General features: G+C 43.9%; 3 protein-coding genes across 4 annotated transcripts in view; 2 read left to right on the top strand and 1 right to left on the bottom strand.

The window, feature by feature from the left end:
- The window catches only part of EIF2S1 (eukaryotic translation initiation factor 2, subunit 1 alpha, 35kDa), a 9,653-nt gene extending 8,330 nt beyond the window's left edge, over positions 1-1,323 (top strand). Inside the window, exons 6-7 of the mRNA XM_009320974.1 lie at positions 343-486; positions 778-1,323. Coding sequence (XP_009319249.1) covers positions 343-486; positions 778-903 — 270 coding nt within the window. The 3' untranslated portion in view covers positions 904-1,323. The remainder of the gene's footprint in view (positions 1-342; positions 487-777) is intronic.
- A 5,670-nt stretch (positions 1,324-6,993) lies between these two features.
- PLEK2 (pleckstrin 2) lies at positions 6,994-17,821 on the top strand. Its single transcript, XM_009320973.1, has 9 exons — positions 6,994-7,041; positions 9,692-9,856; positions 10,844-11,025; positions 11,737-11,828; positions 12,162-12,349; positions 12,846-12,947; positions 14,361-14,444; positions 15,595-15,673; positions 16,715-17,821. The coding sequence occupies exons 1-9, from the start codon at positions 6,994-6,996 to the stop codon at positions 16,840-16,842; spliced, it is 1,068 nt and encodes a 355-aa protein (XP_009319248.1). The 3' UTR covers positions 16,843-17,821.
- Positions 17,822-18,307: 486 nt separating this feature from the next.
- On the bottom strand, positions 18,308-23,112 carry LOC103914346 (galectin-related protein A-like). 2 transcript variants are annotated; one of them, XM_009320972.1, is made up of 5 exons: positions 22,959-23,112; positions 20,509-20,597; positions 19,559-19,733; positions 19,006-19,190; positions 18,308-18,481 (listed from the first exon to the last, which is right to left on the bottom strand). In XM_009320972.1, exons 1-4 carry the CDS (start codon positions 22,983-22,985, stop codon positions 19,047-19,049), a joined length of 435 nt encoding a protein of 144 aa, XP_009319247.1. In that variant the 5' UTR covers positions 22,986-23,112; the 3' UTR covers positions 18,308-18,481; positions 19,006-19,046. The 2 variants fall into 2 exon arrangements, with proteins under 2 accessions (XP_009319247.1, XP_009319246.1); XM_009320971.1 differs by having other exon boundaries at positions 18,308-19,190.
- Between the last annotated feature and the right edge of the window lie 719 nt (positions 23,113-23,831).

The following is a 23,831-nucleotide window of genomic DNA, read 5'->3' as shown; positions in this document are numbered from 1 at the left end:
TACAGTCTTTTAGTTGTTTGAAAAATTATGTGATAGCCTGTTTCACTGATCTGCAAAGTGGATATTCTCTCTGCTTAGCAATATTTGTCTAAATAAACATACTATGTAGAAATAACTGATGTTGATGTTGGAAATCGGACAGGCTGTGCACTTTCTTGTCTGCTATTTCTGTCCAAGTTGTTAATACTTCTAGAAGGGGTTTTTCTAATGGGAAAACGTTTCTTCTTCTGCAAATTATACATTCAAAACTGCGTTGCTCACTTTGCTTTTGGGGTTTTTCTTTCTTTTGTTTTTTTACTGAGTTTGCTTTTGTCCCCCTCCCCCATCCCTACAATGTGATAGATTAATCTGATAGCCCCTCCTCGTTATGTGATGACTACAACAACACTGGAGAGAACTGAAGGACTGTCTGTTCTAAATCAAGCCATGGCTGTAATTAAAGAAAAAATTGAGGAGAAGAGAGGAGTCTTCAATGTGCAGATGGAGGTAAGAACACATTACGCTCTAAAATGTAATTTTTTTTTTCTCAGAACTTTTTTAAAGTAGAGCAAGATCAGTAGTGCTAGGAGAAATTTTGGCAAAAAGATATTAAGAAACTAAAAACCCCTAAACTTCTGTGTTTCTTAAACAGCTAAAAATTCTGATTTTCCTGTTTGTTATCGTGTGACTTCAGGATGTATTTTATCTCTTACTCTTCACGTAGAATCAGAGCCGACAAATATCTACGGTCTTTCTTAATGACAGTTTACCATGTTTTCTGTTTTGGTTTTTTTTCAGCCTAAGGTGGTTACTGACACAGATGAGACTGAGCTTGCAAGGCAGTTGGAAAGACTGGAGAGGGAAAATGCTGAAGTGGATGGGGATGATGATGCTGAGGAAATGGAAGCCAAAACTGAAGACTAAATGTTCTGGAATATTTAGAAGAGAGACCATATGAAAAATTAAAGACCCCATTGCAAACACTCTGGGCTAAATGTTTCCAGTATTGAAAACTTCAAATGCAAATATTTGAAGTGTGTTACTGTTTTAAAAAGATCAATATGTGAAAGGCTCTTCTAAATAACATTTGATGCAGCAACTTAAACAAATTAAATCCTTTGAAGGGAAGGTGCCTAGTCCAATTTAAGACACAGATCTGGCCAGAGGGAGGTTGCAGCCCCATGTTTAACATTTTCATACATAACAATTCCTAATTGGTGATTACAGCTCAGTGCATCTGTTAATGATCTTTACTGGGAGCACCAAAACCAAGCAAGCTGAACCGTTCTATACAGAATGTATTTGAGCAAATATTCAATAAATTTCCAAGCTATGTAACTCCCAAGATTTTTTTTCCTCTTTTGTCACATGGCCTAGAGTGATATGAATAGAAAACCTGGAAGGGTATGATCAGTGGGTGACTCCCCTTTAACACTGAAAGGGCTTGCTTTCTTTTGTTTGCTTTAAACTGAGCCAATAATGAGTGGAACAAAATGTTTTTCTTGCAAGTTTGTTGATTCAGACTTGTTTAAAACAGCATTTCCTTTGTTTTTTATCTGCGTTTAGGGACTGAGAACTTGAAAACTTTGAACATAGCTTGTTATCATTCCAATAAACATAGCTGATAAGTGGAAAATTACATATAGTTGCACTTTGCTCGTGTAGGTGAATATAGCAGGAGCTTTAATGAACTTGCTCAATACTTCAAAATAGACATTGCTGTCTTCTGAGCTCACTGCTGCATGACCTTCAATTCTGCCTACCCTAAATCTCATTTACACTGAACTGAGCTATTCACTCTAGAAACAACCTGTTTATCTTCTCTGAAGAAGGGAAACAAGATGTGCTTTCCATGTTGGAGTATTAAAAAAAAAAAAAAATCTGTTTTCCTTGTCTTTGGGAATTGGGGGGAGGAGTTGTTTTTATTGAAGTAACCTTTCCAAATTGCTGAGTTTTTTAATATATTTATATCTTTTTCCATTGATATGTCCCATATTGCACATCTTTTTTCTTCATATTTTGTGCTGCTAGAGGAAAAATGCATGAAAAATGAGGCTTTGAGCTGTAACTAGGAATTCTTAATATTGCCACAGTACAAACTATGTAATTGCTACCTGGTGTTGCCACAGAAGGCATTCACAAAGCGCATACCTATTTCAATCCATGCTTGATCATCAGAGCAGTTCACATGTACCCAATCTTTGCTATGCAAAGCCAAAAAAGTTAAGTAACTTCTAGTCTTTGTAGAGTGTTGGAAGATACCCGAATGTGTTATCACAAAATGAAGAAACGGGTTTTTTTTATGGTTGTTTTCTCAGATTGCTGTCTTTTCAGAAGCTGTGTATGACAGCCTTGTCATGGCTTGAAGTTGTGATAATGTCAGTTTCCTGTTTGAACAGCTCTTCCAACTTTGCCCATCCACTAAAATAGTGATTTGGCTTCCATTAAACACAATAGGTGGGTACTCAGACAAAAGAACAGAGTGTTTATAAACTAAAAAGTCACCATGTGATCTGTATGCCAAAATAGTGCTGTAAAGCAAAGCACTGAAAATATTCCATTCCTTGGAATATTATCAGGGGGTTACAACTAGTATCATCTGTAAGAACTGTTTTGGTGTGTTAATAGGTGAGCATCATTTCTGTCAGTAACTTAGGCAAAAGTTTGCTAAACTTGCTCAGTAACTATAGGAGCTTTTCTAACTAGAGCCTCAGCGTGCTGGTGTATGCAATTCTGCGTCAGTTTGAGTGCCGAAAAAAAAATGACCAAGAGGGTGAGGACATTAATGAAGCAGCTTAAGATAAATGCATTTCAATCACTTATTACACTGGCAGATAAAATCAGGCTCTCCTGTTGCCTGAGCAAACTTTAACCAAGAAGCTTAAATAAAAGGTACAAGACAACTTAGTGGATATTTCTCATGAGTTGCAGTAGCTGGAAGGAGGAGGTCTAAGACGGCTGCTTTCAAGACCCGTTAGCGAGGTGCGCGTAAGGGAGTGCTGAACCTGTGAAGCCCGGGCTGGGCCTCAGCCGTGCTGCCTTAGTTGCCATAGCCTGTGCCTTAAGGATCTTTAGATCCTTAAGTTAGGAGCCCCTAACTATTAGTTGAGATGATACCTTCTATCTCAACTGGTCTATTTTGTATGCGTGGAACTGCGTTTGCTTACCAAGTGCTTAAAATAAGGGTCGTGGGTTTTGTGTGAGCATCTTTGTTGAGTCGCTAAAGCGAGGTAGCGTATTGCTGCTGTTCATTAGCAACTGTCCTGTTTACTCAATTGCAAGGCCAAAATCTCCACTTGGGCTCATGTAGTCAACTGAAGGGAAAGGTACAGGTATACCTGTGGACAGGGCTTGGACTGACACGTTAATTGTAAGGTTCTCAGCTTGACTTCCATATCCCAAATTAATTTTGTAAGACTGGCAGCTTGGAAACAGTTTTAACATCTGATAAGGACTCATTAATACAAAAAACCCCAAACAGAGGTACTGGGTCAGGTCAGGCACGCAGTCCGGTAACACACAGCCCAGTATCCTGTTTCTGATTAGAGGAAACTGTCTGCTAAAGAAGGGGTGCCCTGCTTTCTTGGGGCTGTTGTGATTTGTCTGGTTTTTAATACAGTGACAATTCCTTGCTGTTTTGTCTCTGATTCCAGCCCTCAGGGTTTTTTTAGATGCAGTGGAGCTGGCATGTTGTTCTTCATAGCAGAATCCGCACTTTGGAATTTAATTTCTGATAGCTTTTTGTTCCAGAGTCTAGACAATTAAACACCTGTTTTCAAACACTGCCACCTTTCTACAGTTAATTTTAAAAATGCTCTTACGTCAGAACACTTTTGAACACTTGTCATCTTTCACTTTTATCTAGAAATGTTTCATCGTTCTTTATTTTGATGTGGTTTGTTTTCATCTCATTTCGTCCCTAATCCACTGAAGGAACTAAATATTTAATGGTGTCCTACACCAGAGGGCAAAGTCCTAGCATCTTAAGAAGCTGCTTTGAAAAACCTGGGTATATATAATCCCCCGTGTGACACTGTTCACGTGATGGTACGCGATGGGCATCACAGAGTGTGCGACAGGGGTTGTCCTTTGGGCAGGTTGTCTTAATCAGCTTTTCATGGCTTCTCGAGGGGCTGACCTGGAGGTACCAGCAATGTCTGTCAGGTCGGCCAGCTGAAATAGCGCAGTCTGCGCTCAGAGCCAGCTACTCCTGCCCTTCCCTTTAACCATGAGTAGCGTCCTGTGGTCCCGAAGCCTGCAGCTGGCTCTTCCTGGCCATCCCAATGCAAGTTCTATAGCATATAAAGTGTTTTGGGGTCACTTTGAATAGAAAAACATCAAGCACTCAACTGTGCTTTTTTGTTAAAATACTATGCTGACATGTGGAAAACACCACTATAAAATGGATCTGAGGAAACAGTTACTCCTCCTTTCAGTGAATTTCAAGTCCCACAGAAGACCTGATGGAGTTTTCTGGAGCTCCCTGGATTTATACGTATCGAAGCATGTCCTTTTCTGCCAGGAGACTTCGATGCCAGAGCTTGCCTTCCCAGCACATGCGTGAATACGGCAGCCCAGATCTACTGACTCATTTTACGCTATATGACCCTTTTCCCACAAAGCTGTCTGAGATACCTGTGTTTACTCAACCTCAGGGAGCAATGTAGGGGCAGTTTGGTAGCCTTGATTAACTACAGAATGAGACAGGGGGGAGGGGGTGGTATATTACACATATCCAAGGTATTGAAGAAACTGAAGGCTCTAGATTATAAAAAGTAGTTGATACAAAACCTGTTGTTTAATGGCCAGCTAGGGTAACGTTTGCTTCACCATTCACCAGCAGTTTGACAATGAAATTCTTTGTCGCTAATGGTAATTTTGCCAAGATCCGTCTGCAGGGTTGTGGGTGGTCTGTGTGCTGGAGGAAAAGAGCTCGCTCAGATCTTCGGCGAGGACTGGTTATGGTGCAATTCTGAGATCACTGTCTGAGCGAGAGCCCCCTGCAAGCTTCTACCTGTCCTTACTAGCATGAAATTATCTCACCCGCCTTGTTATAAATTGCCTGCAGTAACAAGCTGAACAATGTGAAGTCAAACCTCAAACACCGAATGGTGGAACACTCTATTCCTGGAGCTGGTTATATAAAGAGTGCATGTCCAGGAAACACACGCAGCAGTAATGTCTCTTGTGTACCTAGACTCAAGTTTTCTTTTCTCAAGTTTAATTCTGACGTACAGAACGTTGTGAGCTGAAATTTATTTTCTTTTTTCTGCTGACTGCATCAGTTTTTTTCCCAAGATTCTGCTTCTGAGTACAACTTTTATTTATATAAATATTTATGTATATACACAGAGACGGAGATTATTTTTTAAATTAAAAGAAATACACTCAGTTCATTTCTGCTTTATTTTAAGGCCACAATAGTATAAAAAAATTACAAAAATTTCCATTGATATCTTCGAAAATACTACATACCTACAGCAAAAAAAAACTCTTCTAGGTGTTCTGTTAAACTTACTGTACTTACTTTAGGTGGACTGAAGAATAAACATAACCGGGATATGACTTATGCAGCCGGTTGCCTCGTGGCTGCCTGCCTTTTCCATCGTGGTGAAGGGAGTACAGTAGGAGCTACACAGGCAACTTCCGTATGGGCTGGCTGCTTTTGACATCTCAGCCAGCGTGCTTTCTCTTTATACAGCAATTGATTTTTCTAACTTCAAGTAGTGTTCGGTCGTCCGCTGTACTTCTCATGATCTCTGCAGGACTGTTCTCTGCCCCATCTCCAGTACATTGTCAGGTTTGAATTCTTCGGTGTCTTGCTCTTCCTTGCTAAAAGTTATAAAAAAATAGTATAAAGATAAAGAAATGATTTGTTTGTTCCTTTTCCTCGGTACATGAAAGTGTGACCAGTAACCTGATCCGGTGTGCAAAGATGGGGAGATACTTGAGTCACTTTGTCTTACTGAACTCTGGACTCTCTTTTTACATAGCAACGAGTGCTTTTGTTTATTTGTTATACTCTACATCGTGTTTCTTATCACAGCCCCTAGCTCTGGCCACGTATATCACCTTAATTTTGGTACAAGTCAGGGAATGCTAACAGTACAGCAAAGAACTATTACTTCTGAACAGCAGCACTGTCTGAAATACTAATACTGGTTTATTTCATCAGGACAAGATTTGATAAATCTATCAAACAGATTTATCATGGCCAAAGTCTTCAAAAATGCAATAAACATCTAAGTTCGTATTCAGACACAAAAAAGGCACTCTGTTTCAGAGGTGCTCAGGAGTTACAAGAGGTCACTGCACGGTGTTCATCAATCAGACTGCTTTACCCAAAGCCCAAGTAGTTACTTATGTAGGGATTTAGGATATTAAGTTGAGAATCTTGGTTTATATGCCCAGTGGTCACTGAAAGTAGAGTGGGCTTTTAGGTGCTTTGAGGCTTCTTTGGTAAAATAAATTTCTAGCAAAAGAAATTATTTTGAGGTTTGTAAAAGTCTCCTTGTAATCATAATATTCTATATGTTACACTTCAGGTGTTCCAATCTGTAGAACCCCTATGAGATGTGTTTATTATATGAGAAATTTTAAGAGGTAGAATTGATTAGTCTGAAGTTTTGAGGGATGCGATTTTATAATTCTGCTTCTCCCTCCCGTGCAATACCTGATTTGTCATCATGTGGCTGCTTATATTGGCCAACTCACTTGGTGGTGGTTTTTTGCTATACTAAATTCTGTGGAATTCTTTTGAGATCCTTTTTAGACTTCCCTTCGTTTTACTTCCCAGAGGGCAAGTAATGTATCAGAGCCAGCTCACTGTTTAACTAATGTCTCATAAGTAGGAAGAGAGGGAGAAAAAAACAGGGAAGGGAGAGTGCGTCACGTTGGAGGAGGAGGGTAGCAAAGAAAAATGAGCTTTCTTAAACAAATCGCGTGCAGAGGGACAGGCTGCCAGGGCTCGGGTGCTTCTCGGTGGGGGCTCGGCTCTCTTCCCTGCTGGCCACAATGCAGGAAGCAGCTGGAGTCCTGAAGGAGGGCTTCCTCGTCAAACGGGTAAGCGCTCCGGTTCCCCTTTGTGCGGTTCTGCTCAAACGTGGAAGCAGTCCCTGAGCAGGGACCAGATTGAGCCAGGGCTCATGGCAAGGCAGCCCGTTGGGCGCTGGGTTTGAGGGGCTCCTGCCTGCTCCTGGGAAAGGAGCTCCTCCAGGTTTGTGCAGATGCCTGCCGGGGGAGCTGCATGAACTGCAGGTGTTCACTACCCTCCCTCAAGTCTCCCTGTATTGGCATCTACCCAGAGGAAAGTGAATTAGCTACCAGGATTTCTCAGTTAGGTATCAGAAAGCCAGTATGTCTGCACCTAGGGCACACCCCTGCAAAGAGCACATACAAAACTACCTGGCAAATGGCTACGCGGCAGCAGTGGAAGCAGCCATGGGAGGATGGAGAGAGGGAAGATGTTTTGACAGTCTCTTAAGATAGTTTGTGCCTTCTTTAGCAGCCCAGCTGAGCAGGGTTTCCCATTTTATATGAGAGGATGGAGAACAGACTATCCTTTTTGAAGGGGATCAGAGCAAAGCAAACGTAGAAATGTGTTTGAAATAATAACTTCTTTCTTCCACACCCCTCAAGCTGCACTGTAAGAAAATTTTAGCCAAAATGTGGAGAAAAGAGCTGAAAGTTGGTGTCAGATTTCAGCCTTTCCAACACTTCTCCCTACAGGACCAAGTCAGTCATAGCTGGGACACAAGAGGCTTACTTAGCAAGGGGCATAAGCTGCTTTTAGTACCAAGACCCTCTCCCAATGATTAATATGGTCCTTGACTGCACACAAAAAATGTGATTCAAAGGTTTGCTCAAAGCTTTGCCACACCTTGGGAAATGCTTTTCTACAGTACGTGGCAGTGGGTCTGGTGCTAACATGAAGGTAATCCTGGTCAGGAGCTTTTCTAGCAGGGCTCCTGGCCAGCCGGCCAGCTGCCGGCCATGTGAAGCTGTGCTCTACGCAGAGAAGGGCTGCACGGCCCGAGCTGTTCCTCATCCTTCTTTCTGCAGCGAGGGCAGAGCAGTCCCGGCTCCTGCTCTCCTCTCTGGGCTACGGTTGTATTTCGTGGCTCTTAAGTGACTACTGAATTCAAGATGGGAAGCCCAGGCACCAAGTGCGCGAGGGGAATAGGTTATCTGCAACACACTGAGCTGTAACCGCCAGCAGTCTGTACAACTTCACCGAGATACACAGTTTGATAGGAAGGAGACCACAAAGAAGAAGCTTAAAGGAAACTGAGGGAGAAGGGAACAAGGGATCCAGAGAAAAAAAATTAGGAAGGGGTGGGATCAGGTAAAGAAAACAGAGCTTTCTTAAGAAGAGAGAAGAAGCAAGGAGGTGATCTAAATGCATTATAAATGACTGAATTATGTATTGTAATGTACTATAAAGGAAATGTGTGGAAGTCAGGTAAAGATAAAGGAAAAAAGGTAAGGCAATCTCCTGAAAAAGAGGAAATCTCCAAGAAGGAAAGAAAAGAGCCATAGCAAAGAACATACTCTCAGGAAAAATGGCCAAGGGACTTTACAACGGGTGGAAAAACCACTGAAGAATGCAAAGGGAAGAAGAGGACAAACCCAAGTTACATAAATTGTATTTAGTATAGACTAGAAGACATTAGATCTAAAGTGCCCTGGATTTTAGAGACTCATTACCCCACCTTTTCTTGGAAATTGCTGATTTTCCCCTTTACTTGTAGAGAATTAACGAACTTTGATTCCTGCCACAACTGGACCTTGCATGTTCCTTTCTTCCAGCTATGCCCACCCTCTCCCAGGTGTCAGAGCTTCCTCTATCCAGTGCTTTGCCTACTGGCTGTAATGCTCTATCGCCTGTAGAAATGCAAGTCAGATCCTCGCACCGCGAAGCTGGACCTGACACCGTCAGACAGGACTGAGCCTGTCAGTGCCAGCCCTCGCTGGGTTTGCTCTCCTGTACAGCTGGACTAAAGAGAGCCGGGGGCTGTTTACAGAGGAGAAAGAAGAGTTTTTGTCTGTATTCTGATATAACCCAGGAGGCATTCGACAGCAGCCTTCATTCAGTCTTTTGCCATTAAAAAGCGTATTTCCTTTACAGGAAACAGTAACACAGGGAATGTTGTAGCCCAGGAGATTGGAGGCAGGTAGGATAGAAATAAACCACTCATTAGCAGTAAGAGGGGATGTAAGGAAAAGTGCTCTCAAAACCACTTGGCACCTACGGCCACATCAAAATGACAAAGAACAAAACACATCAAATGCCACCCAGGGTCACCGGAGAGGAGGAGTTTGTCTCCAAGAGCCCTCACGCATTTCCGATTTAGCCCTGTTCCTGCCTGGTGCTGTCAGCGGACAGGTGTGCACCTAAATGACAGCTCTTTGAGGTAATTCATGTAAGCTTTTGCAAGAAACAATTCTTGCCACCAAAGAAGATATCCTTGCTGGAGAAAGAGCAAAGCACCTTTCTATTGCTCCATTATTTTATAGTGATGGAGCTGTGCTATTTTGTTACTAAAAATGTGTATTTCAGGGAGAACAGGACTCATGATGACTTCTTGTGTTTCTTTTCATACAGTTTCCTATTACTTTATGGTATTTTCACCCCCAAAAAAGGGGGAAAAAAAATACAGTCATTTCTCAATGCCTGTGTTAAATTTAGCTATGTGGATTTCTTCCCCTCTAGGGACATATTGTTCGTAACTGGAAAGTGAGATGGTTCGTTCTGCTTCAGGATAAGCTGCTGTATTACAAAATTGAAGGAGGCAAGAAGGAGCCTTCTCCAAAGGGCAGGATCCTTTTGGATGGCTGCACTATTACTTGTCCATGCCTGGAATATGAGAACAGACCGGTACGATGGGAAAGATGTATCCCTTCTCAATGACATTCAATTTCTAACTTCTCCCTAGTCTTTTCCTCTCCTCCTGACTTCTTAGATTACTGCAACCATATCACTGGGGTATGTGTTTCCAGAATTAGGCCCAGCCAAAAGCAATCTGCCGTTAGCAGTGTAACCAGGTCGAGCAATGAACTCACTCATTGTGTCTTTGCTGTTCCCTGTGCTCAAACCCAAGTCACAGCCATTGACAAAAAAAAACCCACAACACCCCCACACACACAGTGGGAAGAATAAATGCAATTGCATCAGCCCAACAGTGTGTGGAGGGAGGATATGAACAGCTCAATAAAATCTGAGGAGGATGGGAAAAAAAGGAAACTTATAATCTCTGGTAGTTGCCTTAAACCCTGGCTGTGTCCACAGGGCACTCCCAGGCAGCCAGGTCAAACTCCCTTTTCCTTCGCCAATGGGACTTCACGCTGTGGAAAGTTTCCAGCAAGAGGGCTCTGGAAGGGAAAGTGCCTCCTGCGCTTCTCTGCTCACCCGCGGGTAGCAGCAATGCGGGCTTCCTCTGAGTGGGGCCAGAAGGGAAATAGCTCTGGAAGTTGTTGACTCTTTCAGCACTTCTCATGGCAGAAAGAGCCTAGTGAAAGTTTGTAGTTGTTGAGAAACTATAGATCTGGATGTGAAAAGCTCCATGGTCAGCAGCACACTCCTATGTAATCCAGTATTTGGGTGGTCTGCTCTCTTTCAAGTACCTCAAGTTCCATGCATGCAAACCATGCTTGGAACTGAAAACCCAGGGATGTGGGGTGTGAGGGAAGCAAAAAAACCCAGAGTTGTTTCCATCATCCTTCTGGCCAAGAATCGCTCTGTACTGCTCAGGTGGGATGCCGTATCAGACTTAGCTATGTCCCTTGGGCCAGTGCCAAAGAAGCAAAATGCAAGTGGAGGACAATACCTAAATGATGTTATTGCTTTGCACTTCTTTCTCCACAGCTACTCATCAAACTAAAGACAAAAACCAACACAGACTATTTCCTTGAATGTTGCTCCAGGGAGGAGCGAGACTCTTGGGCTTTGGACATCACTGGAGCTATTCACGCTGGTCACCCAGTACAGGTACAAGAGCTTCACAGAATGAAGAACTCTTTCAAACTGCTAGAGAGTATCAGCCTCCAGTAAGTGTATATGGTTTCTCCTTCTGCTATTTCTGTAGTCTGCAAATTGCCTGAGCTCTCTGCACAGATCCACTCCTGTGTGGCCAGGAGCCTCTAAACTGGCTGCTCTGCCCTAGGTTTGCACACACTTTTGCTGGAGCACAGGAATGCACTTTTTCCTGACCATCATTTTTCGAGGGGGTATGTGGATTCTGCACAGGCATCTCACTGCTGGCTTGAAGACCTTCCTAGTCAGCTGCAGAGGTTCTCATTGGGGAGATATATTACCTTGGAAGATGTAATGTCAGGGGAAGACTGAGCGATGACATTGTTCATGCCATGTTGATGAGCTTTCAAAGCTGATAGCCGGAATCCAGACTAGGATTTTTAGGGTACATCATGTTAAACAAGAGGAAACAGAGAACTGATTAAGAAATAGAAAGATTACATGAATTTGATTTGTGTTGAGACGGTAAATGCAGGCTAACTGTAGCTCAGTTTGAAGTGCTTTAAACTGAAAGATACTTTGTGAGGCATCTCGTTCAGTACTGCTATCGGGACAATAAAGTTTTCCTACACCATACTTAGGATAAAAGTTATGGGGGAATATCTAGACCATTTCCCACCTTTATGCTGGTAATCATTAGGGCATGCCAGGCACTGACAGAAGTATGTGACAGTTTCAGCCTGTCTTTCTATTCTGGTAATGTTGTCCTGTGTTGTCTTTTACAGTCACATAGTGGAGAGAATGTGTGACAGCACTACTGGAATTAAGCTGACCCGCAACTTGGAGCAAGGCAACAGATACAAAGAGACCTTCACAGGTACACCTGCTGCAGGCAAAGAGCTTCCTCGCATCTGACATGCCACATTGCAGTGACAAGGGAGCTGCTGTACTGCCTTCCTGGTGGGATCACTTGTGGCCCAGTGGAAAGTACTGGTGCAGCCAAGTTCTCCGACACCTTTCTCTCTTGCTCTTTGGATATATGGAAGCACACGTAGGACCCCACACTTTTGGTCAACCTTGCACTTCATAGACAGTCTTTGTGATGGTGCCAAAATGTTTCAGCAAATGAAGGCCTGTGTGGCAGGAGCCCATCTGTCTCGCCTTCGAAGAGCACGTTGCCTTGGTATGAGAGCTGCCTTTCTCCCTGCAGGTTCTGCCCTGGTGGACTGGCTCATCTCCAATAGCTTTGCTGTGTCACGGTTCGAGGCCGTCACCTTGGCATCCATGCTGATGGAGGAGAACTTCGTCAAGCCCGTGGGAGCCCGCAGCACTGAGGCCACGCGCTACAGCGACCTCTCTGAGCAGTTCCTCGACGACTCCACCGCACTGTACATGTTTGTAAGTGATGTGGCTGCCAACAGAGGCACCTCCTCTGCCCCCCACTTGATTTGGGCAGTGGTAAAGGGGACATGCACAGCATGCAACCGAAGGCAAAATATGCAGGCTATGAAAGCAAACACAGAAGGAGCAGCTCTAGGCTTTTAGTAGTGCTTGCGCTTTTGCTGGAGACAGATAGCTACATGGATATGGAGGGATCTACAAGTTACATAATTAGGCGTTAAAAGGGTCCCTCGGGTGCAGTGCTGTGTCTGTATTTAACAGAGGCCGTGCTGTAGTTCTGCTAAAACTCAAGGTCACAGTGCGTGTGTAGGCTTTACAGCTGTAATTTGTTGCTTGTAAATCTCAGACCTGCTGAGCTGAGCAGCAGGGGTACAGAGTAGAATTTACTCAGGAAAAATGAGCTAAAAGTAGCTCAAGGAAAATAAAATGCAGAACTTTGTACTTAAGAGTGTGTTTAAATTAAAAAGTGGAACCATCTTTTCCCTATTTGCAGGCTGAGACCAGTAAGAAAAATATCAGTTCCAAGGAAGAGCTACAATTTAACATCTCTGAATTAAGCGGCACAATTGTGAAGCAAGGATTCTTAGTGAAACAGGTAAATAAAGTCTTTGAACCTTCACTGGGAAACAAGAAAAATGGTAGCTCTTAGGGCTTCCTAGAGAATAAATGTGATTTATACGAGCATGGCTGGAGAGTTGTGGCCAGCAGAGCTAACTTGCCTGTCAGTACCACCATCAGCGATCATGTGGTCTGGTTATAAAGAAGTGAGCTACGGAACTTGCTGCTCAGGCAGGATTAATTGGATATTCTGATATACTGAGCGTATACTGAAGGGTATAATATAGTATCGAAAGCAAAAGTCCCACACGAACTCCAAATCTCACCCAGAGGTGTTACATTCACTTCCAAGCAGATCCAGTGTTCCTCTGGTCTAACCTGTCCCATCTGGGTTGTGTGAGCAGCTATGATGTTCTGCTGGCCACAGACAAATTTCAAAGCTGACATTTGAAATGATTGACATTTGCATGAAGTGGACATTAACCTGTGGACAGTCCCTCATGTACACATGGATGCTCTAGTGGTGGTGAGACCTGTTTTCTTTGGGCATAATTACCTGTCAGCAGTAATTGTTTACCAGATCCCACGCTTAGTCTGCAAGATTTAGTTTCCGACCCTTGCTACGAACAAGATGAGGATCAATCATGCTGTTTCAGAGTACAACACAGCCACCTGCAGAGAGAACCCTACCTGCACCGCATGGCCACATTTCTAATCTGGAGCTTTGTACCCTGAGCTCTGATTTTTGTGTTGTGCAAACTGAATCATCAGATGCTCCCCAACCTTCCCTCCTCCAGCTGCCAGGGTGCAGCAAGGGCTGGCGGGGGGGCTGGGTGCCAGGAGCTGCTGGGGGATCCCCACGGGGCCGGCAGGGCAGCCCCCCCATCACCACAGGACACGAGAGCTGCCCAGGAGCCTCTCCCCATGGTCAGCAGCAGTAAGGGACAGCCCCCAGCGGCCCCAGCCCTAGGCTGGCCCTGAGCCTCAGCACCAAACCTCCAGGAGCTGGGGGATGCTCCCAGAGCCTGGTGCAGGCTTGCAGTGCTGTCCTGCACTGTCAGCAGCTGAGAGGGCTGGGGGGAAAGAGGGAAAAGCTGCAAAAGGACCTGACATAATCCCCTCAGAGCACACACAGCATCGGTTTTTAATCCAAGTCCTGTATTTAATCTGAAATTAGGAGCAGGAATCGGGTATATAGTCACGTGGTCTCGCCACTCTGCTTTCTTGGTTCTCAGCACAAGGAAGGGAGAGAAGAAGGAATTACCAATGTATGAAGAAGGATGTTAAGCAGAAAATCCTGGGAGTTACTAAGATGTCAGAAAAGATTTTCCTCTGTTGGCTCCAAAACCTCTTTTTTCAGCACCTATTTAGGTCTCCCCTACAACCTGCAGGAAAATGGCCATTGCAGGAGGTATTTACTGATGGTAATTTTAATTCTTCTGTTTTGCAGGGGCACAAGAGGAAAAACTGGAAGGTGAGGAGATTTGTTTTGAGAGCTGATCCTGCTTTTTTGCACTACTATGACCCCACTAAGGTATGTGAGTGCGGACTTACTACCCCCAGAAATCCTCTTACAGATCTAAACATTATAATGAAAATACAATTATGCTGTAAATGTTTCTTTCACCCAAATCTCCTTCCGGGTTCCTCTATCCATTTCCCGGGGAATAAGACCTCTCTGGCCTTACCCTGGGAGGTTGTCCTTGTAGGATTTTCTATCCCTGCATCTTCCCTCCTGGCTTTTCCCCAGTGAGATTCCTTTCCCTCAGCCGAGGTGCAGCAGTTTTCTTGGGATTGGTCTTTTGCTGTACCCATACAGTCTGGGACCATGCTCCTGCAGGGATTCTTCCGAGGCTGTGATCTTTCTGGGCTGACGTCCCACTGCTTGAGGGACATACTGCTACTGGGATTTTTTACGTTCTTATTCCGACATTGAATAGGGTCTCCTTGATGCCAAAGTATTTATAGGAATTTCTGCTACTCAGTTCTCGGGAAATAGTAGAATTTATCTTCACGGATATCATAATCAATGTGAGCAACCCAGAAGGGCACGTGGATCCATCAGCCACGGATGCATAGGGTACCACAAAGCCCAACAGGTTGCTAAAATAACTTGTAAAGAAATGCTTTATGTAACTTTTAAAGAAAACACAGACAACATAGTGAAAAGAGCCTACGGAGCTGGTTCATTTTTTGTTGCCTGTTTCTTTGTGGGTTTTTTTGCAATGCAGCTCACCCTTGTAATGCATAAACTCAAACTGCAGAACCTGAAAGAAGATCAGAGAGCCAGCCTACCAGTGAAAACGGTCAATTTCTTCCCATACAGTCTCAGTGAAAAGCAGCAAGCTAAGAACTTGCAGAAATATATATTTTTTTATTTTTTAATATGTGTTGTTATTGACAGGACTATACATAAGTTTGAAATGTGATTGTTTGTTAGCCTACCCTTGTGCTTTTAACTGATGTCCACTATTCCCAGCTACATCAGAGAAACATCTGAGACTGAAACAACATAGTAATGCACTTAATTACATGTCCTAATTGACTTCTCTTGCGACATGGAAGTTTTATATCTGGAAGACTGGCATTACATCTCCACTTTCATAAAAATAATTGATGTGCTCTGGGAAATTATTCTAATGATGATATTTTCCAGATAAGCCTCATTTCCTTTTTCTTTGCAGGAAGAACACAGGCCAGTAGGTGGATTTTCTCTTCGTGGCTGTCTTGTCTCAGCTCTGGAGGACAACGGAGTCCCAGCAGGTGAGCACGAGCCTCTAAACTTTCATACATACATACATATTTATGCCACAGCAATAGTCTTTGGATGTGGTTTGTGCGTACGGTTGTCTGTATGCACAAGTGGGCTGGCCTTTCCTCTCCCCTTGCAAGCAAGGGAAGAGGCATATCATAGAAAATCCCCATACTGCTGGGTTGTCCATACCAGAGGGGATTTTTTTAGCGTTATTTCCACATATTTTGGGTGTTCCCCTTTTTATGGGCTTTTCTCAGTCAGACAGCCTCTGAGACAGTCCTAAGACACTGATTAATATTCCAGAGTTAACAGACAAAGAGGAAACACCTTCTTTTTGGATGTTGTTTAACTCAAAGTCTTGACACATCCCCTGACGACATCCCTTTTCTGTGTGTCTTCTCTACTTATGCTATTACCTTTTCCTTTTTGATCTGCTAGAACCCAAATGTAGGGGAGACGTAAGGACAGCAAACCAAAACCCAGTTCTGCTAGTGAATATGCTTAGCTTAGGCATTTGTCTAAAACCTCAGCCTCACAGATAAGTGTTTCTGCTGTTAAAGCAATTTATTTTACGACAGTAAGCACAATGTGTGGATCTTGAATAGGGAGCATCTTTCTAAAGACAAAAGACAGGGTCTGAAAAAGATATGGTCCAGGGTGGGGGGCCATGATGAACAATAGAGCTCCTTGCTAAAAGGAACCCAAAGATGGGCAGGAGCAAATCTAATCTACTGCACAAACTGGTAGGGAGTTCATCCCCCCATTGTATAACTCAAGTAAGATTCTCCACCTAAACAGCGGCTATTTTATATACGAAGCATAGTACACAGTAGTTCATACAGTCTATGCGAGGGGTGTCTGTACTATATCTTTATTTTGCAGAAGGAAAATCAAAGACACAAGAGCTTTAGATGTCTTATCCATAATGAAACGGAAAGGTCTGATACCGTAATTCACTAAATTAAAATTCTTCCCTATGAAGTTTCATATATGCCACAAGGCATTTCTCTGTGCACCTTCCTGATCTGTCATATTTTTTTTCTCTGCAGGAGTGAAGGGCAATGTGCAAGGCAACCTCTTCAAAATCATCACCAAAAATGACATTCATTATTATATCCAGGCCAGCTCCAAGGCAGAGCGAGCACAGTGGATTGAGGCAATCAAACCACTGACATGAATAAGGCGGACTCCATGCCAAATGAAAAGTCACATTTGTGACCAAGTTTCCTGCTCTCATTGTCTGGAAGTGCTGTTTTTCCCTTAGTCTATTTTTGTTATTTGTACCGCCATAGCACCTAGCAATTCCTGGCAGACCAGCATCCTAGGTGCCTAGGAGTCATGTAGATCCAGAATAATTCCCCACCAAGAATTTACCATCTAATCAAGAGACAAAAGGCAACAGGTGGATACAGACAAATGGGGCTTTACAAGGAAACAATGAGATATAATATTCCAAGATGGAAGAAAAGAATTCTTTTGTACAAGTATTCAGTCTATATCTGACAGATCCAGCTTGTGCTTTATCCTAAAGCAGAAATGTCTTGCTCCTTTCCCCTTTATAAAGGGGCTCGTAAGCTTAATTAGTTAAGACTGACTGAATCAAAGTCATGAAAGGTCCTGGTGTCTGAGGCTGTCTTTCTTGGTATACCACAAGAGTCTTGTGCTAAGCCACAATCCAGCTGCCAGGATAATCACTATTGTGAAACAAACAAGAGGTCTGTCTGTCCATCTGTCTGCTCTACCATTTGATTCTCTGTTAGGCTGGAAAAGGCCAAAGGATCCTCTTCTCCAGTATATAGATTATTCTTGTGCTGGTAATGGCCTGTAACAGTACAGGATCCCGAGTATCAAATCAGACCAGTGGCAGTCATCCCAGACAATTGCTGGTGCTTAATATATTGGAAGAAATCACTCAGCCCTAAAAGCAAGACTTTTCCTCCTGATTATCACCATAAGTCCATTTATGTGGAGCACCATTGGGACTGAGAACTCCAATAGCAATTCTGACTATTGCTTTTTCTATTTTAAGCCATTACATTTTCCATTGTTTGTCTAGTAAACTTGACTTTGATATCATTAAATATGAAAACCAGTTCAGTGCATTTGAATCTCCTGTGCTCTTTAGTTATGATCTTTCTCAGAGGGCAGTTTGAGTATATGAAAATAATAGTTTCATACACTGTAAATTTAGATTTATATAGAAACTAAGACATTCTCCACAACACCAGAGGGTATAATGGAATGTATGAGATGATTAAAACACCCGACCAGCCTGCTGATATACTATTTTCATAAAATTCCTCATGTTATCTGAGTACCTGTATCTGACAGCCAGACTCTGCAGAGCCTCCAAAAGCCCTCTGAAGACAGCATGCTATATATCTTCCCTGAAGTCACAGAGCAATTTGAAAGCCCCCTATCCACAGAATCACCTCTTTGCAGATTTTCTGTTCTCCAAGTTATGTACTGAAAGAAAGTCTGTTCATCTAGAGACTTTCCCCTTCATCCTGTTATAACCAACCAATCAAAACAGAGGCAAAGGCAGCAGCTACGATATATACTTATATATGTATTAGAATAGCCATGTATTTAGGACTTTTTTCTAAATCTACAGCAATGAAATAACAGCACAACACTCACGTGCATTCAAATATTTAACAGAGCTGGTAAAGAAGTTTGCCAGCAAAGATGCAGTTTTAATTGGATACAAGAACAGGCAATGCAGTTTCAGCTACAGATACCATTTCCTAGGGCTGGTCCAGAGAAGACTGTGAAATCCACAGCTGTTGAAACCTTTCAATTCACGAGAACACTACCTGCAAGAGACAGGGATGGTGGTAAGGTATTTATTGCTCTGTACCGGGAAGCACAAATGGCTTTGTGCTGACTGAGCAGAGCTTCCAGGAAAAGCAATTCCCTCCTGATAACGTGAGCTCTGCTGGGGCCCACCAGGCTCCCTTATTCACTTATAAGGAAACCTTCTGCTTCTCTTTTCTCAGTCCCACCACCGGCATACTGCCCAGTTCTTGTCACCAGGGTAACAGCCACCCCACCACAGAGGACTGACCTCCACCAGCTGGCATGCCTGGGGGGCTAGGGGACCATGAGGATGTGAGATACTGCATAGCATCACAAATCTTGCAGTTTGGGAGGCCAAGAGAGCATCTCAGCAAAGGCCCTCTGATTTACCTGGACCAGCCATAGCTCTGCAATTGCTGCATGTGTATGAGAAAAAAAGTGTATGTTTCAAACACATCAGCAAATGAAAAAGATACAGTTCCCACTCTCCAGAATCAGCCAGGGGAAAAAGATAAAATATTTCTCAGACAGGAGAAAGTACATTTGCCTCTGTCCTCTGGTGATATCGTGGTCTCCTTTTTTTTAAGCCACTTTTGTAAGCTTGATGTCCCCTGTGATCTGCAAAGCTTTCACCAAGTTCAGGGGCTGAATGCGGTGAGTGAAGTCACAGAGCTGCCGTCCATCAAGCAAGACTCGTATTTGCTGGTGTTCACATAAGAGCTCCATCTGCAATGGAAAAGGACAGGGGATGGTGTTAGAGACAAGTGGCAGAGCTGATTTCACCAGCATGGACTTAGAACCCCATGTGATGGGGATAGTGAAGCACAAAGTCTACTGGTTCTTCTGAAATGCCCCTAAAAAATAACCTACTCTCTGGTGAGATGACACTGTAAAGCTCCTTATAGTGAGTTCTCTCACTAAGACTAGAGAAAGGAATGGATCCCTCCCATCACGGCTTGAACTGTTGCTCTCTGTGCCATACTAAACTAGTTAACCTGTCAATTTCAATAGTTAGCTATTTGTGGTCATACACGTAGCCTTCAGCCTTTCTCCCCCCCTTTTCTCCACCGCCATCATAGTACCCCAAAAATTACCTTAAATGTGTCACCTGCCATAAATGGGAAGTAGGGAATAGTCTTCTCTTCTCTTCCCCATTTCCCAGCAATTCGTGCATTTCGGGTGATGGATTTGTCACTAAAGTTAACTGTAAACAACAGCCCAACATCTTTGTTTGCATCCACTGGATCGCAGAGCAGAGTCACTGAAAAGCTGAAAAAACAATTAAATGACTGGGACTTTCAGAAATGGAAAGGACATGGTGAGCACATCAGAAGCCTATAAAGACTAGAGACAGCTATTGATTTCTTGTCAGGCTGAAACACGGGACTCCTACAGGGACTGTGCACAGGCTTAAAAGCTGCAGAAAGGTATGAGACCAGGGCAGTCTTTGTTTCTCCTCCAGTTTCCGGTAGGATGCTAGTGCCTTTTGATGTTGCTTTTCCTCTCTTGTGACTGGAATCAAACACATTTGTGGGTGAGCCAATTCCAATTTGTATCCTAAAAGAGGTTATGGAAAACTTTTCACCAGTGTTGCTTGCACTGGATTTGATCACTGTAGATGCAAAAAAGTGTAATGACAGCACAGTTGCCGTCATCCAGACTAAACACAGCAATGAACCTGCACCTCCTGTGCCAAAACCACTGGTTTTCAAATGATGTTGATTCCAGCCCCAGGAGACAACTGAGATGTGGGTTCAAAATTGCACCTCTTCCTGGAGGAGAAATGCCCCTTGTGTGCCCCCTCTGATTCGCATTAGATAAGGGCAAGGAGTAGAAAATGCTGGCAGGGCAGTCAGAAGGTCCAAACAATGAATTCTTTCTCACCCTTTTAATCTCAGTCTAAGAGCAGGAAAATTAAATAGAGCTATAAATTATGAATCTATATGACTTTCTTCCTCCCGAAGAGCACAGACCCTCAAGAAATCATTTGAATTTAGAAGACACATATGGCAGGCATGAAGCCCCCACCAGCCCCTTCACCTACCTCTTGGGGTTGGAGTGTACCACCCCGATGACCGTGAGTTTCATGGCTGGTCTCAGACCACCTTTAATTTCACCAACATACTGCTCCACCTGCAGGAACAGTAAAAACGTGCTGTGGTAGGTCACGCCATGGGTAAACTGGCTTTAACAGCTGCTTTGGTCACCTCATATAGCTTAATTTTATTTTTACACGTACAAAAGAACTTAAAAATATTTCTGGCCTAAAATACTTCTTGCGCTTTTGGTATAAATTCTGTCAGTTCTGGTATCTGAGGCGAGCAAGAGGGCCACCATAACCAAAAAGCTGGTAACCAGGTGTTGGCTGCCCGACAGGACCGCTGGCTCCGGAGGGCAGTTTCTGATCGAAAGGGCCATCAGTAAGATGAGCGGCCGCTGTCGGTGCTCCACCTGACTGGTATGTGCGACTGACGACCCTGACGCCATGCCTCAGGTGGCTCTGGGAACAGCCACCGCTGACATCAGGTGACTGACGCCATTCCCCAAGACCAGAGCAGGTACTGCAAGCGCTGACGCTGCAGTGACCCACGCATCTCACAAGTGACAGGACCCAGATAGCTGACACACCTGGGACGAGCTGGTGACAGCTGCCATGGTCTAACGACACAATAAATCTGGTTGCAGCGCTCCATGCAGCAGATCAAAAGCTTTGTGGCAGCATGATGCAGAGCACAGACTCTGTGTGAACTTACTCTGCCAGCTTAAATTTGTTAACAGATTTCGGTAGGCTGACTTGACACCAGCAAGCTTTACACTGGGACAGGTAGCCTCGGTCCTCCGCCATAAGAGCACAAAGCCAGCGTAGATGCTGCCCCACCACTGCATGTTGACAGAAATGCAACCATGTCCTCACAGCTGATTCCAGTCACACCTGTCCCCACCAGTTTTTCAAAGCCAGAAAATGGCTTCTCAGTGGATCTACTTTTGTCCTGTTCAGAGAGACCTGCAGTTGCAAACTCCACCCAAAGATCAGAGCTACATTCACTTGCTCCAAGTAATTCTCTAACAGCTTCGACGGTCAGTGGAGAAACTAATACAGGCGATGGTTGGCATGGAAAAACAAAAGAGAGAGCTTGGAAACAAGTGATAAGGACATTTTGAGACTTCAGGTTCAGAAATGGCTTTAAAATGTAAACGCCAGAGTACTACACTATAGCATGTAATCGCTCCCTATGCAGAGTCACTTAGAAAGAAGCTGCTATAAAACACTAAGCGTTATTAGCAATTTGCGTAACACTGATAACATTCTAAGGCAATGCACAGCAGACCCTATTTTAGATAAAAAGCGCTTTATCGTTCCAGTGTTCCAAGGTAAAAATTCAGACATTTTTTGCTGGAAGACCTGCACAACATATGCACAGTTTAGTATTTTGACTATGAGAAGCTCTACATCAGCATGGAAACCCACAGACTTCTGTTCACAGCAAAGGGGCTTCCATTCAAGTGTAAGTTGCTACGGGTATTTCATACGCATTTTTAAATTTTGGAAAACATAACCAATACTAGATTTTTAAATTATTGAATGCCAGCTTGCTTAACAGAAACACAAATTCAATATGAAAAATGTTTTGCCTATACTCCATTTCCTAGTTTCAATATACTAGTTATATCTTTTGCTAAGACGACCTTAAATAATTTATTTTCCCACCTTGATATTTACATCCAGCCAGCTTTACAGCTTCACAGATACATTAATAAACCTCTAACTCCTAACAAGGCCAATATTGGAAGAAATAAATTTAAAAAAACTTCAAAAATGACAGCACTACTGCTGATTGTTAGTGATGTACATTTACCCTTGCAGAAGTGGGCAGGTGACTCCAGCAGGTATGTTTTGAACTTTGTAACAAAAGAAAAGTGTCAACCACCTGAGATGTCCTACCTGAGGGAGCAGCGCCTCAAGTAAGGAGTCTGACTGTAAGGAGGTACTTTAAACTGGATAAAGCAATTAGAGAGTGGGTAATAAGCATAAAAGATCCCAAGCTAAATGAACTTCATCCTCATACAGGTCCTGTGTCCCACTAAAGCTCCTTCCTTGCCTACACAAGAGACAAGATACAAAATAATACCCCAAATTGAAAGTGCACGTTGAGAAATTGTTTGCGCGGAGCTGCACCTTAGTAAGCACCATCATTAAAGGCACAGGGAATCAGGACTGAATAGACTGAACGACGACCACATGATTTCAACACTTACAGCTTGTCCAGCACGGCTGAAATTAGTTCAGAGGCCTGACTACCCACGCGCCATTTCTCTGCCGACGTTGAGTTGACAGTACAGGTGAAAAGTACTCAGGATGCCATAGGAGGTAATGGTACAAGCTCCTGGGGCATCTTACATGGTTTATTGGAGCGTCCCAGCGCGTGCACACAGGCATAGCCCCCTTCCCGCATTTTCCATTCAGGAGCCCTGGGGACTCACTCAGTCACTTACTTTGGGACACCTCTCCTCTGTCATCATTGCTCTGCCTCTTAAACTTGCCTCCACTGCAGCAGTCCCCGAAGGAGTTTTTGTTTTGTGCGCCAGGACCAAAACAAACAAAAAGTCCGGAATAAAGGGAGGATGTTGGGGGGGGCTTATCTCTGCCAAACACCGGCTGGACACCACCCAGCCGAGCAGCTGAGTCACGGCCCTCTGTGCCTCGTCCCACCGGGGGAAGCTCACAAATAACACGGCTGGTGCGAGCGAGAGGGTGGGGGGACTGCAAGGGTGGGCAGGCCCCCACTGCCCCGCACGGGAGTGCCTGGCAAGCCTATGTCTGTAGCTGTATCTGTATCTATACCTACACATTTTTATGTAAGCATTTAAAATGGAGTGTGTGTGCACAGCATTTTGTATATGTAATACATATAAATAACACGTCATTTATTTAGATACCATTTCTGTCCTCTCTCAAAAGGGTAAATATATATATAACTTATATCCCTGTATAGACCTGTATCTATAGAGTGAGGTATACGTATAGGGTTATACACATATACAAGGGGTAAATATACACACACAGACATACATTTGTATATACCCCTATGTGTATACCTCTCTCTCTACGTGTGTGTACATAGGTGTGTATAACATACGTACATACAGCCCCCCCGCTGAGAGAGGGCGCGCGGACTCCGGCGCCAGGGGTTACTCCCCCGCCCTACACCTCCCCACAGCCCCCGCCACGCCGCGGAGAGGCGCCGCAGCGGGGCGGTCCCACCGCGCTAGGGGGCGGAGCTTCGGGCGGGAGCCAATCAGAACCAAGAGGCCCGAGAGCACAGGGCGGAGCTGGCGTGTGGTAAGAGGCGGCCGCGGGGCGTGCCG

This window comes from Pygoscelis adeliae, unplaced genomic scaffold, assembly GCF_000699105.1.
Source record: "Pygoscelis adeliae isolate BGI_AS28 unplaced genomic scaffold, ASM69910v1 Scaffold3, whole genome shotgun sequence".
NCBI lineage: Eukaryota > Metazoa > Chordata > Aves > Sphenisciformes > Spheniscidae > Pygoscelis > Pygoscelis adeliae.
This window is presented reverse-complemented; position numbering and strand designations above follow the sequence as displayed.